We start from the raw sequence: 12,504 nt of genomic DNA, 5'->3' as shown, positions 1-12,504 counted from the left end.
GCTCAGTACATAAACTGGGGAAAGCTGGCCGGGGGGGCCGCTGCTCGGGGACTGGCTGGGCATTGGTCGGCGGGTGGTGAGCAATTGTACTGTGCATCACTTGTTTTGTGTATTATTATTATTATATTATTATTATTATCATTTTATTTCAATTATTAAACTGTTTTTATCTCAACCCACGAGTTTTTTCTAACTTGTGCTCTTCCAATTCTCTCCCCCATCCCACCAGGTGGGGGGGGAGTGAGCGAGCAGCTGCGTGGTGCTTAGTTGCCGACTGAAATTAAACCACAACACAGGCTCTCTTACAAATGCACACACATGCTTGCTACAGGTGTCTGCAGGGAGCTGCTCTTGAATAATGGGAAAATGCTGTGAAACTTTGGATCATGTGTGGGTTTGTGCCTGTTTTCTCAAGGTGCTGTTACTGCTGGAAAGAAAAAAGAGAAGACGGAGAGAGAAAAGACATTTCCTTCTTGATCCCCAAAACAACCTTCTTCCTTTTTCCTTTCTCGATCTATCCCTCTCTCTCTTACTGTCTCTTCTGGTGGGCCCAGGACCAATGTTTATAGATGTTGTATTGGGTTTATGTGGAAAGGTTTTGGTAGTGAGGGGGGAAGGAAGGAAGCAGGAGGAGGGAGGCTTTTGTGAGAAGACACCAGAAGCTGCCCCCATGCTGGACAAAGCCAGTTTCAGCCGGCTCCAAGATGGACCTGCCACTGGCCAAAGTTAGGTCAATCAGTGACATTGGTAGCACCTTTGTGATAACATATTTACTTATATATAAGTAATATATATAATTATTATAATATATTATATTATAATATAATATATAATAATATATAATATATATAAAATAATATATAATATAATATATTATATTATAATATATTATAATTATTATATCTTATAATAATAAGATAACATAAGTACTCAGTGCCTTCTTTGCCTCAGTCTTTAACAGGCAGACCAGTTATCCTCAGGGTACTCGGCCCCCTGAGCTGGAAGACAGGGATGGTGAGCAGGATGAACCCCCCATAATCCAAGAGGAAGCAGTCAATGACCTGCTACGCCACCTGGACACTCACAAGTCTATGGGGCCGGATGGGATCCACCAGAGAGTGCTGAGGGAGCTAGCGGAGGTGCTCGCCAAGCCGCTCTCCATCATTTATCAGCAGTCCTGGTTGACGGGGGAGGTCCCGGACGACTGGAGGCTTGCCAATGTGACACCCATCTACAAGAAAGGCCAGAAGGAGGATCCGGGGAACTACAGGCCTGTCAGCCTGACCTCGGTGCCGGGGAAGATTATGGAGCGGTTCATCTTGAGGGCACTCACAAGGCATGTGCGGGACAACCAGGGGATCCGGCCCAGCCAGCACGGGTTCATGAGAGGCAGGTCCTGCTTGACCAACCTGATCTCCTTCTATGACCAGGTGACCCGCCTAGTGGATGAGGGAAAGGCTGTGGATGTGGTCTACCTGGACTTCAGCAAGGCCTTTGACACTGTCTCCCACAGCATTCTCCTAGACAAGCTGGCGGCTCACGGCTTAGACAGGTGTATTATGTGCTGGGTCAAAAACTGGCTGGACGGCCGGGCCCAGAGAGTTGTGGTGAATGGAGTTAAATCCAGTTGGTGGCCGGTTACAAGTTGTGTTCTCCAAGGCTCAGTATTCGAGCTAGTTCTGTTTAGTATCTTTATCAATGATCTGGATGAGGGGATCGAGTGCACCCTCAGTAAGTTTGCAGACGACACCAAGTTGGGCGGGAGTGTTGATCTGCTCGAGGGTAGGAAGGCTCTACAGAAGGATCTGGACAGTCTGGATTGATGGGCTGAGGCCAACTGTATCAGGTTCAACAAGGCTAAGAGCCGGGTCCTGCACTTGGGTCACAACAACCCCATGCAACGCTACAGGCTTGGGGAAGAGTGGCTGGAAAGCTGCCTGGCGGAAAAGGACCTGGGGGTGCTGGTCGACAGCCAGCTGAACATGAGCCGTCAGTGTGCCCAGGCGGCCAAGAAGGCCAATGGCACCCTGGCCTGCATCAGAAAGAGTGTGGCCAGCAGGAGTAGGGAAGTGATCGTGCCCCTGTACTCGGCACTGGTGAGGCCGCACCTCAAATACTGTGTTCAGTTTTGGGCCCCTCACTGCAAGAAGGATGTTGAGGTGCTGGAGCGTGTCCAGAGAAGGGCAACGAGGCTGGTGAAGGGTCTGGAGAACAAGTCTGATGAGGAGCGGCTGAGGGAACTGGGGTTGTTTAGCCTGGAGAAGAGGAGGCTGAGAGGAGACCTCATCGCTCTCTACAACTCCCTGAAAGGAGGTTGTAGCGAGGTGGGTGTCGGTCTCTTTTCCCAAGTAACTAGCAATAGGACGAGAGGAAATGGCCTCAAGTTGTGCCAGGGGAGGTTTAGATTGGATGTAAGGAAAAATTTCTTTACTGCAAGAGTGGTGAAACATTGGAACAGGCTGCCCAGGGAGGTGGTTGAGTCCCCATCCCTGGAGGTATTTAAAAGACGCGTAGATGAGGCGCTTAGGGACATAGTTTAGTGGGTGGTGGTGTTGGGTTGCTGGTTGGACTCGATGATCCTAGAGGTCTTTTCCAACCTCAATGATTCTATGATTCTATGATATTTAAGAAGGGGTAAAAAAATGTTGTGCAACAGCTGAGAGAGAGAAGTGAGAAAATGTGAGAGAAACAACCCTACCAACACCAAGGTCAGTGGAGAAGGAGGGGGGAGTTGGTGCTGCAGGCACTCATGCTGGATCAGTCTGCTCCTGAACAACTGTACCCATTGGAAAGGACCCATGCTGGAGCAGTTCATGAAGAACTGCAGCCCATGAGAACATTGGAAAAGTTCATGGAGGACTGTCTCCCATGGGGAAGGACCCCATGCTGGAGCAGGGGAGCAGCGTGAGGAGGAAGGCGTGGCAGAGACAAAGTGTTATGACATGACCACAAACATTCCCTACCCCCTTGCACAGCTCAGGGCAGTGAAGGAGGAGGTAAAAGAGTCAGGAGTGAAGCTGAACCTGAGAAGAAGCAGGGTGGAGGGGAAAGTGGTTTTAGATTTGTTTTATTTCTCACTATCCTACTCTTATTTATGGGCATTAAATTAAATTATTTTCCCCAAGATGAGTCCGTTTTGACCATGATGGTAATGGGTAAGTGATCTCCCTGGCCTTACCTCAATCCACGAGCTTTTTCATCATATTTTCTCCCCCTGTCCTGTTGAGTAAGGGGAGTGATAGAGCAGCTTGGTGGGCACCTGGCAGCCAGCTGAGGTTAACCCACTACAGATGTGTATCACTGTGGGAGCTCTCTGTTGTCCTGCAGATGTGAATTTTTCCTTTCACAATACAGATACATCAATCTTCTGCAGGGATAGCAGGAAACTGAAAGTTCTTTTCCTGTTAACAGTATTAGGATATCCCAGTCTCTGTCGTGGCTGACACATGCAATGCAACACACTGTGGCTAGCACTTTCTTCCTGCATGTCAACACCTCTAGGGCTTGCTATTCCCTCCCTTCCAGCTCCACTTTGTGAGTACTCAGAGACCCAGGAGAAACCCAAGATGACAGGGAATGGGAAGTGGGATGTAACTTTCACAGCAGCTCCTGATTCTCTCACCCTGCTGGAGGTGTCCTGGTCCCAGCATGCAAGGGCCAGGCACTTCAGGATGTTCCCTGGGGCTCTGGGCAGCAGCAGACCAGGGACCTGGAGCAGGGCACAGCACAGCTCACCTACCAGGCCATCCTACAAGAGGTGATGGGCATTATTGTACTGTGGGATCCACAGTACAATACTGAGCTCCTGCCCCAAACAACTGTCCTTCTTGCTGTCTCCAGCATTCCAGTTCTTGCTGCAGAGTCAGGAACATGTTGCCTTCTCCAGGATCATCTGAATCATGAAGCCTTTCCCTGTGCAGTCACTGACTCCCACTTTTTCCAGATTCCATGGGAAAGACCACTGTCAGTCAGCAGAAGGGACTAGTCATGGTGGAGGAAAGAGACACCTTCCAGACCACCTGCTTTTATTAGATATGCCACTTCGGTACCATGCTCTGGTACCAGCAGAGGGGAGGCCAAGCCCTGCATTTACTGTTGTATCACACAGCAGCTGGCCCCAAGCAGAGCAGCCAATTCACCACATGGCTGAACACCACGGGGAAATACAAACTCCAGCAGCTGGGAGAATTTGAGGTCTCTGATGCCGGTTTGTGCCTCTCTGCTGTCCATGACACCCTGGTGCAGGAAGCTTCCTTGGCTGGGCAAAAACCTGGGAAAGGGAGGGGGTGTTTCTGTGCAAGGCTGAACTCTGGGGCCAGCTCTCCCCTGGCTGTGCTATTTCACCTCCACAGCCAGGCCTGTCCAGTCAATGAACCTCTTTCTGAAAGTGGCCACTCTTCAGAGGATGGAAAAAATGGTGAGAAAGGCTCTGTGGTGGAAACGTTCTATCTCCACATCCCGGGTCAGGACCACACTCACTGTAGGCTACACAGGGCTATTTTGACCTGGTCTCACTGCATGGCTCCCAGGGCTGAAAGAAACTGGTAAAGGCTCCTCCAAGTCCAGCAGTCCTGTGTCAAAAACTTTTTTGGTCTCTTCAGAGGAATTTTTCCCACAACACAGAAAGGAGGGATTGTTCCCAGGTGGAGCATTTATGCAGAACAAAAGGGATCCTGGCATGCAGCTTCAATCGGAAGTGGACACCCAAGCCACAAGACAGTATGCCATATTTTGTGGCATAGGAAGGGTTGCCAGATGTGGAGCAAGTAATACTGGTGCAGTAGAGAAATGCAGCGGCGCTCTGTGTGCGCTTGCCCTCCACAGAGTTTAAAGTTGGCCATGGGTGTCATTCAGAGTAAAATCCTTTTGCAGCAGGAATATTATTAGCCTGCTGGTTTTGGAAAAGGCAGATAAGTTTAGAAAGCAGAGAGTAACCCAATGCATGACTAAGCACACTCTATGCAAGCCTAGGTTAACAACCAGTGCACAATCATCCCCAAATGCCTCCTCCCAGAACCACCCCTGAGCAACACCTCTCCCCCTGGGCATCTTAGGAGAGCATCTGCAGGGGAGAGGATGACACAGAGGCATGGGCTGGGATGCAGCAGAACTTTAATGAGTCAAAAGAGGGAAACGAGGCCGCTCTGAGTTGGAGTCCCTAGTGCGGGGAGCACCAGGGGCAGAAAGGAGTCCGCGCCCCACGGCTGTGGCGGAGGTCCCGCCAGGTGTCCATCTGCCTGCCCCACAGAGGGAGCAGGGCCAGCAGGTCCTCCCTGGGCTGGCTTTGTGGGGCTCACAGCCCAGGGCAGCACAAGAGAACCAGGACGCAAGAGGGAAAGGAGAGAGTGGAAGAGGGGAAAGGCAGGCATGGGCCGTGCTTTCTGAGGACCAAGGCTGGCCCCGTCCTTTTGCAAGGGGTGCTGGGGTTGCTCGGCCCCTCTGAAAGCAGCAAGCCGATGGTCCGTCCCCAGTCCGGTACCGTCTTGTGGGTCCCTGGGGGCCTTCCCCAGGGCCATCGCCAGCAGCTTTAGCAGGGGAGGCACCTCCTGCCGCAGTAGCCGCTGCCGAGGCCAGAGAGGCCAAAACCTCCGGAGGAGATGGGCACTCCCTGAGAGCTGAGGATGCTGCCAACGGCAGCGGAGGAGGAGGATCCCACGGCGGTGTTCTGCGGGAAGGAGCTGAGGATGGGGCCGGGCAGGGTCACCACCACGGGGGAGGGCTGGATGACGACGGTGGAGTCCTGGCACTGCTTGACACAGGGCTCATTGCAGCTGTTGGCCAGCGGGGTCGGGCCACAGGGCTGGCATGGCAGGCACGGGTTGTAGCAGGACATGTCTTGTGGCTGGAGGTGCAGCTGGGAGAGAGGGCAGGGGATAATAAAGCACGAGGGGTAGTTGGAGTGCAGCCCGTCAGCCCACCATGAGGGAGACCCTTTCCCTCAGCCCAGAGGAGCCCCACCAAGAGCGACAAAGCCCAGGGAGGTCCTGACCTAGCCCATAGCTCAGGAGACACCCCAGCCAAGCTCCAACCTCTCTCCACGCCACACCTTCTTCTCCCTTCCCTCTCCCATGGCAACCAGACTCAAGACCCAGCATAGGACAAAGAGACAGGTATGTGCTGAGAAATCGCAGAGGAGGAGGAGGAGGAGGAGAAGTGGAAGAGGAAAAAGGGCTCCAAACTCACCTTGTTCCCCAGGAGATGGAGGAGAGAGAAGCGGATGAGAGAGTGAGGAGAAGGACTCACTTTTATACGGCTCCTGCACCGCCCCAGGCCCACAGTCACTGCAGGCGGGCAGTAATTTTCCAGCAGACTCACCTCCAAAGCAAAACATGCTACCTAATGGCACTGGTTGTGTTTTGGTTTCTGTCAACACTGCCATTTCATTTCCTCATTTCTGACATGACCATGAGGCCACGAAGGGTCCTTTCAAGTACCAGGATGAGAGGTCCAAGCATTTCCTGGGCAGAAACACATCAACAGAGGCAGAAGATGTGCCCCCAAGCACTGGAGGAGTCCTGTGCAGACAGCGGACATGGTTGTGGGGAAATCTGGTGAGGTTGTTTACAACACCCTGTGCAGGAAGGTACACCTATCTTCCAGCCAATGTAGTCCCCTCCTGGGTGCCCAAAGGCTCCTGTCCTGAGCATGTACCGCATCCTTCTCCCTCCCTGCCTGCCTCCCTGCTCGCTCCAGCAGCCACTGGTCATTGCTTCTGTAGGCAGATGGGCTGTGCCACTGGTTTAAAAGGTCTTCAACCAAGGAAATTTTCTGCTCTTCGGGACAAATTTGCAGGTTTCTTTGGCAAAGTCAACCCCACTCATGGCAGTCTCTGGGGGTCCCCAACCAGTGCCGTCAGCAGGCTTGCAGAAGGAGAACATTGCCCTCCCCAAACCTCTGATTACTAAACAAGCCCTGTGGAGTCGTGTTCCTCCTCACTACCAGAGAGTTGTGTTGGGGCTTGGGACAGCGCCTTGTTCCTCCCACTCTCCTCACACCACCACGCATTTTTTCCGCACACTTTGGACGCTGACGAGCAAGAGACACAAAGGCCTGGCCACTTTTCCAAAACATGCTGACCATAACGTGTCCACCCCAGAGCTGTGGGAGTGCTGGTAAGAGGGTCAGGCTGACAGCAATGGCCGCTGGAGCTGCCTGGAGCTGTGTACTTGGGCATAGCCCACTGCACAGAGACGTTTTCATGGGGTGGGGATGGAACTGCCCTGACCACAGGGCAATTCAGCCCTGCGTGGGGCATGGGCGTGAAGACAGTATGCTCTCCTGGCTTGTCCTCCATACCAAAAGGCTGACACACAGTGAATCCAAAATTAGTGTGACTCGCCATGGGTAGGGAGAGTCTATCCCAGAAAGCTTGCCCTCCTGAGACAACGCACAGCTGCCTCCATATTTGCATGGCAGGGAATTGCATCACCTCCTTGATGTAGTCTGAGAGCTGGTTTTGTATCCAGGGCCCTTCTGCCACGTCCCCTCCCTGAGCATCCCCAGGCACGTGGCGCTGCAGGGTCCTGCCAGCCCTCGCTCGCTGGGGAGCTGCGGGAAGCCTCCTTGCTTTCCCAGTGGTGCTGGGTTGTGCTCCAAGCTGAGGAGGCCTTTGGGGCGTGGTAAAGAAGGCATGCTGAAGCACGGATGCCAGGAGAAGACATATCGCCTGGGACCCAGGGATGAGTCCCAACCAGTGGGGAGATGTTTTCTGCAACCCTTTCTTTCCACCCATTCAGCATTCAGGAGAGCTCCTCACCGCAGCCCGGTCTCTTTGGCCGGGAAGATGAGGCCTGTGCGGCTGTTCCCTTCCACCCTCCATGCCTCTCCCCAAGGCTGACCCTTCCCCCGCAGGCAGATCTACCCAGATGAGGTTCAAGGGCTCTAAGATCGTAGCATAGTTCAGTCCCCCGTCCGTACTGATGCAAGAGGTTCCTCCCTTCCAGCTGCAGGACTCGCCATTTGTCATTCCTGAATGCCACGGGGCTCCTGTGGCCCAGTCCGCCAGCAGGTCGAGGTCTCCCTTGACAGCAGCCCTGCCCTGGAGCACATCAGCTGGCTTGTACGGGTTGACTTTTCTCAGGCAGTCCTTGATTTGATGCCCACCCACTGCTGGGAGGGCTCCCCCTCCTTCCTTCAACTCTTTCAGAGGGCACAGCAGCCTGGGAGACCTTGTGGGTGAAGACTGAGAGAGAGAAGGCGTTGGCTGCCCCCAGCCTGCTCTCTGTCCACTTTCAGGAAATCAGCCGCCCTAGCCAGCAGTGGGCCCACATTTTCCTCCATCAGCCTTCAGCTACTCTTGTAGGGGTGGATGTTGCTCCTGATGCTTGTTGCCTGTTGCTCTTGATGCCCCTTGAAGACTCCAGGCAGGCTGAGCTTTGGCTCTCCTAGCAGCATCCCAACATGCCTAGGAATTATTTCCAAATTCCTCCTTTGCAGCTCATCCCTCCTTCCACCTCCCGGATGCTGCCTTTTGACGTTGCTGCTCTTGCCTTGAGTAGCCCACTTAGCCAAAGCCGGACTGCTGAGACGTCTGTTTGATTTCCTGAGTGTTGGGCTGGACCCTTCTTGCTCTTCGACCGTGAGGTGCCTAAGGCGCTGCCAGCTTTCCTGAGCTCTTTTGAGCTTCACAGCTGCCTCCATGGCATCCTGCCTACCAGCTGCCCGACTAGGCTGAAGTCAGCGTGCCTGAAGCCCAGGGCTGTACTCTGCTACTTGCTTTCCTCCCTGCCATCAGGTCTTGAACACCAGTGTTTCTCAGGTGTGACAACCAAGGCTGCCCTTCATTCCAGTGCTCCCAGCCAGTTCTTCCTTCTTAGGGGCAGCTGTGCAGCACCCCTCTTTTGCCCATGACAGAATCGCAGGATCCTTGAGGTTGGCAGGGACCTCTGGAGATCGTCTAGTCCAACCGTCCCTGCTCAAAGCGCGGTCAGCCTTTGGAGGATGCTCAGGGCCAAGTCCTGTCAAGCTCTGGATACCTACAAGGATGGAGAATCCACAACCTGTCCGTGGCAACCCCGGCTGGCACTTGAGCACCCTCACACTAACAAAGTCTTTTCTTATGTTTTTGTGGAATTTCCCGTGTTTCAATATGTGCCTATTACCTCTTGGCCCTTCACTGGATGGGGCTCAGGAGAGTCTGGCTCTACGTTCTTGACTCTCTCCCATCAGCTCTTTTGCCCATCGCTAAGAACTTAGGGGGCCTTCTCTCCTCCAGGGTGAAGAACACCACCTCTCACAGCCCCTCCTGCCTCAGGGGCTCCAGTCGCTTCATGGGCTCCGTGGCCCTTTGCTGGACTCGCACCAGTACGGCCATGCCTCTGTCATACTGGAGAGCCGTGAACTGGACACTCTTTGTGGCAGCTGTGGTCTCAGCAGTGCTGAGCCAAGAAGAGGGATCAAATTTACAAGCTCGAGAAGTGGGCCCATGTGAACCTCATGAGGTTCAACAAGGCCAAGTGCAAGGTCCTGCACCTGGGTCGGGGCAACCCCCGGTATCAATACTGGCTGGGGGATGAAGGGACTGAGAGCAGCCCTGCCGAGAAGGACTTGGGGGTACTGGTGAATGAAAAGCTGGACATGAGCCGGCAATAGGTGCTCGCAGCCCAGAAAGCCAACCCCATCCTGGGCTGCATAAAAAGAAGCGTGTCCAGCAGGTCGAGGGAGGTGATTCTCCGCTTCTAGTCCACTCTCGTTAGACCCCACCTGGAGTACTGCATCCCGCTCTAGAGTCCGCAGCACAAGAAGGACATGGACCTGTTGGAGTGGGTCCAGAGAAGGGCTACAAAAATGATCAGAGGGATGGAACTCATCTCCTGTGAGGACAGGCTGAGCGAGTTGGGGTTGTTCAGCCTGGAGAAGAGAAGGCTCCGGGGAGACCTTGCTGCAGCCTTTCAGTACTTAAAGGGGGCTTATAAGGAAGTCGGAGAGGGACCTTTTATCAAGGTCTGTAGTGACAGGAAAAGGAGCAACAGTTTTAAACTCAAATAGGGTAGATGTAGATTGGACATAAGGAAGAAATTTCTTGCGATGAGGGTGATGAGACACTGCAAAAAGTTGCCCAGAGACTGATGGGATGTCCCTTCATTGGAAGTGTTCAAGGTCAGGGTTGACGGAACTTTGAGTAACATGATCTAGTGACAGATGTCCCTGCCCACGGCAGGAGGGTTGGACTAGATGATCTTTAAAGGTCTCTTCCAACCCAAACCATTCTATGATTCTATGATAGCATGGTTCTATGATAAGGCATCCCTCTGCACCGTGTTCCTCCCTTTGAGAATGCTATGGTTAGGATCGGTTCTCCTGGCCTCTCCCGGGAAGCTAGTGCCTGTGTCTTGTCAATACCACATTCCCTCCCGACTGCTTGCATCACAGTGTCGAGCTCACTGAGGAGAAAGGAAAGGTGTACACAGCAAAGTGGACGGTAGTGACTGAACAAGGTAGCGTAACTCTATCCCGACCCAAATCGGCAGAGAAACTTAGAAACCATAGGGTCACTCAATGCATGACTAAGCACACTCAATGCAACAATTGTGTTGACAATCACTGCACGACTGTCCCCAGCAACCCCCTCCCAGAACCACCCCTGAGCAACACCTCTCCCCCTGGGCATCTTAGGAGAGCATCTTCAGGGGAGAGGATGACACAGAGGCATGGGCTGGGATGCAGCAGAACTTTAATGAGTCAAAAGAGGGAAACGAGGCCGCTCTGAGTTGGAGTCCCTAGTGCGGGGAGCACCAGGGGCAGAAAGGAGTCCGCGCCCCACGGCTGTGGCGGAGGTCCCGCCAGGTGTCCATCTGCCTGCCCCACAGAGGGAGCAGGGCCAGCAGGTCCTCCCTAGGCTGGCTTTGTGGGGCTCACAGCCCAGGGCAGCACAAGAGAACCAGGACGCAAGAGGGAAAGGAGAGAGTGGAAGAGGGGAAAGGCAGGCATGGGCCGTGCTTTCTGAGGACCAAGGCTGGCCCCGTCCTTTTGCAAGGGGTGCTGGGGTTGCTCGGCCCCTCTGAAAGCAGCAAGCCGATGGTCCGTCCCCAGTCCGGTACCGTCTTGTGGGTCCCTGGGGGCCTTCCCCAGGGCCATCGCCAGCAGCTTTAGCAGGGGAGGCACCTCCTGCCGCAGTAGCCGCTGCCGAGGCCGGAGAGGCCAAAACCTCCGGAGGAGATGGGCACTCCCTGAGAGCTGAGGATGCTGCCAACGGCAGCGGAGGAGGAGGATCCCACGGCGGTGTTCTGCGGGAAGGAGCTGAGGATGGGGCCGGGCAGGGTCACCACCACGGGGGAGGGCTGGATGACGACGGTGGAGTCCTGGCACTGCTTGACACAGGGCTCATTGCAGCTGTTGGCCAGCGGGGTCGGGCCACAGGGCTGGCATGGCAGGCACGGGTTGTAGCAGGACATGTCTTGTGGCTGGAGGTGCAGCTGGGAGAGAGGGCAGGGGATAATAAAGCACGAGGGGTAGTTGGAGTGCAGCCCGTCAGCCCACCATGAGGGAGACCCTTTCCCTCAGCCCAGAGGAGCCCCACCAAGAGCGACAAAGCCCAGGGAGGTCCTGACCTAGCCCATAGCTCAGGAGACACCCCAGCCAAGCTCCAACCTCTCTCCACGCCACACCTTCTTCTCCCTTCCCTCTCCCATGGCAACCAGACTCAAGACCCAGCATAGGACAAAGAGACAGGTATGTGCTGAGAAATCGCAGAGGAGGAGGAGGAGGAGGAGGAGGAGGAGGAGGAGGAGGAAGACAAGAAATGGCTGCAAACTCACGTTGTTCCCAAGGAGATGAAGGCGAGAGGAGTGGGTGAGAGAATGAGGAGAAGGGCCCGCTTTTATACGGCTCCTGCACCGCCCCAGGCCCACAGTCACTGCAGGCGGGCAGTAATTTTCCAGCAGACTCACCTCCAAAGCAAAATATGCTACCTAATGGCACTGGTTGTGTTTTGGTTTCCATCAGTGCTGCCATTTCATTTCCTCATTTTTGACATGACCATTACGCCACAGAGGCTCTTTTGAAGTATTGGGATGAGAGGCCCAAGGTTTTTCCTGAGCAAGATCGTGTCAGTATGGGCAGAAGATGTGACCCCAAGTGCTAGACGTGGCTGTGCAGACAGAGAATATGGGTCTGGGGAAATCTGGTGAGGTTGTTTACAACTCCCTGGAAAGAAAGACGGGCATGTCTTCCCACCAGTGCAGTCCTCTCCTGGGTGCCCAAAGGCTCCTGTGGCTTGAGGACATGCCGCATCCTTCTCCCACCCTGACCGCCTCCCTGCTCGCTCCAGCAGTCACTGATCATTGCCTCTATAGGCAGGTGGGCTGCGGTGCTGGTTTCAAATGCCTTCGCCCAAGGAAAGCCTCTCCTTGCTGGAGACATTTGCTGGTTTCTTTGGCAAAGTCGTCCCCTCTCATGGCAGTCTCTGGGGGTCCCCAGCCAGTGCCGTCAGCAGGCTTGCGGAAGGAGAACGTTGCCTTCCTAAAACCTCTGATTCCTCAACAAGCCCCATGGAGTCGTGTCCCT

General features: G+C 54.2%; 2 protein-coding genes across 2 annotated transcripts; both read right to left on the bottom strand.

The window, feature by feature from the left end:
* Window positions 1–5,095: 5,095 nt before the first annotated feature.
* LOC143169306 (feather keratin 1-like) lies at window positions 5,096–5,851 on the bottom strand. Its single transcript, XM_076356612.1, has one exon. It carries the CDS (start codon window positions 5,831–5,833, stop codon window positions 5,528–5,530), a length of 306 nt encoding a protein of 101 aa, XP_076212727.1. The 5' UTR covers window positions 5,834–5,851; the 3' UTR covers window positions 5,096–5,527.
* A 4,804-nt stretch (window positions 5,852–10,655) lies between these two features.
* LOC143169305 (feather keratin 1-like) lies at window positions 10,656–11,774 on the bottom strand. Its single transcript, XM_076356611.1, has 2 exons — window positions 11,757–11,774; window positions 10,656–11,414 (listed from the first exon to the last, which is right to left on the bottom strand). The coding sequence occupies exon 2, from the start codon at window positions 11,391–11,393 to the stop codon at window positions 11,088–11,090; it is 306 nt and encodes a 101-aa protein (XP_076212726.1). The 5' UTR covers window positions 11,394–11,414; window positions 11,757–11,774; the 3' UTR covers window positions 10,656–11,087.
* Window positions 11,775–12,504: the final 730 nt, after the last annotated feature.

Source organism: Aptenodytes patagonicus, chromosome 20, assembly GCF_965638725.1.
Source record: "Aptenodytes patagonicus chromosome 20, bAptPat1.pri.cur, whole genome shotgun sequence".
NCBI lineage: Eukaryota > Metazoa > Chordata > Aves > Sphenisciformes > Spheniscidae > Aptenodytes > Aptenodytes patagonicus.
Note: the sequence above shows the minus strand (reverse complement) of the source record. Positions and strands in the feature narration are given on the sequence as shown.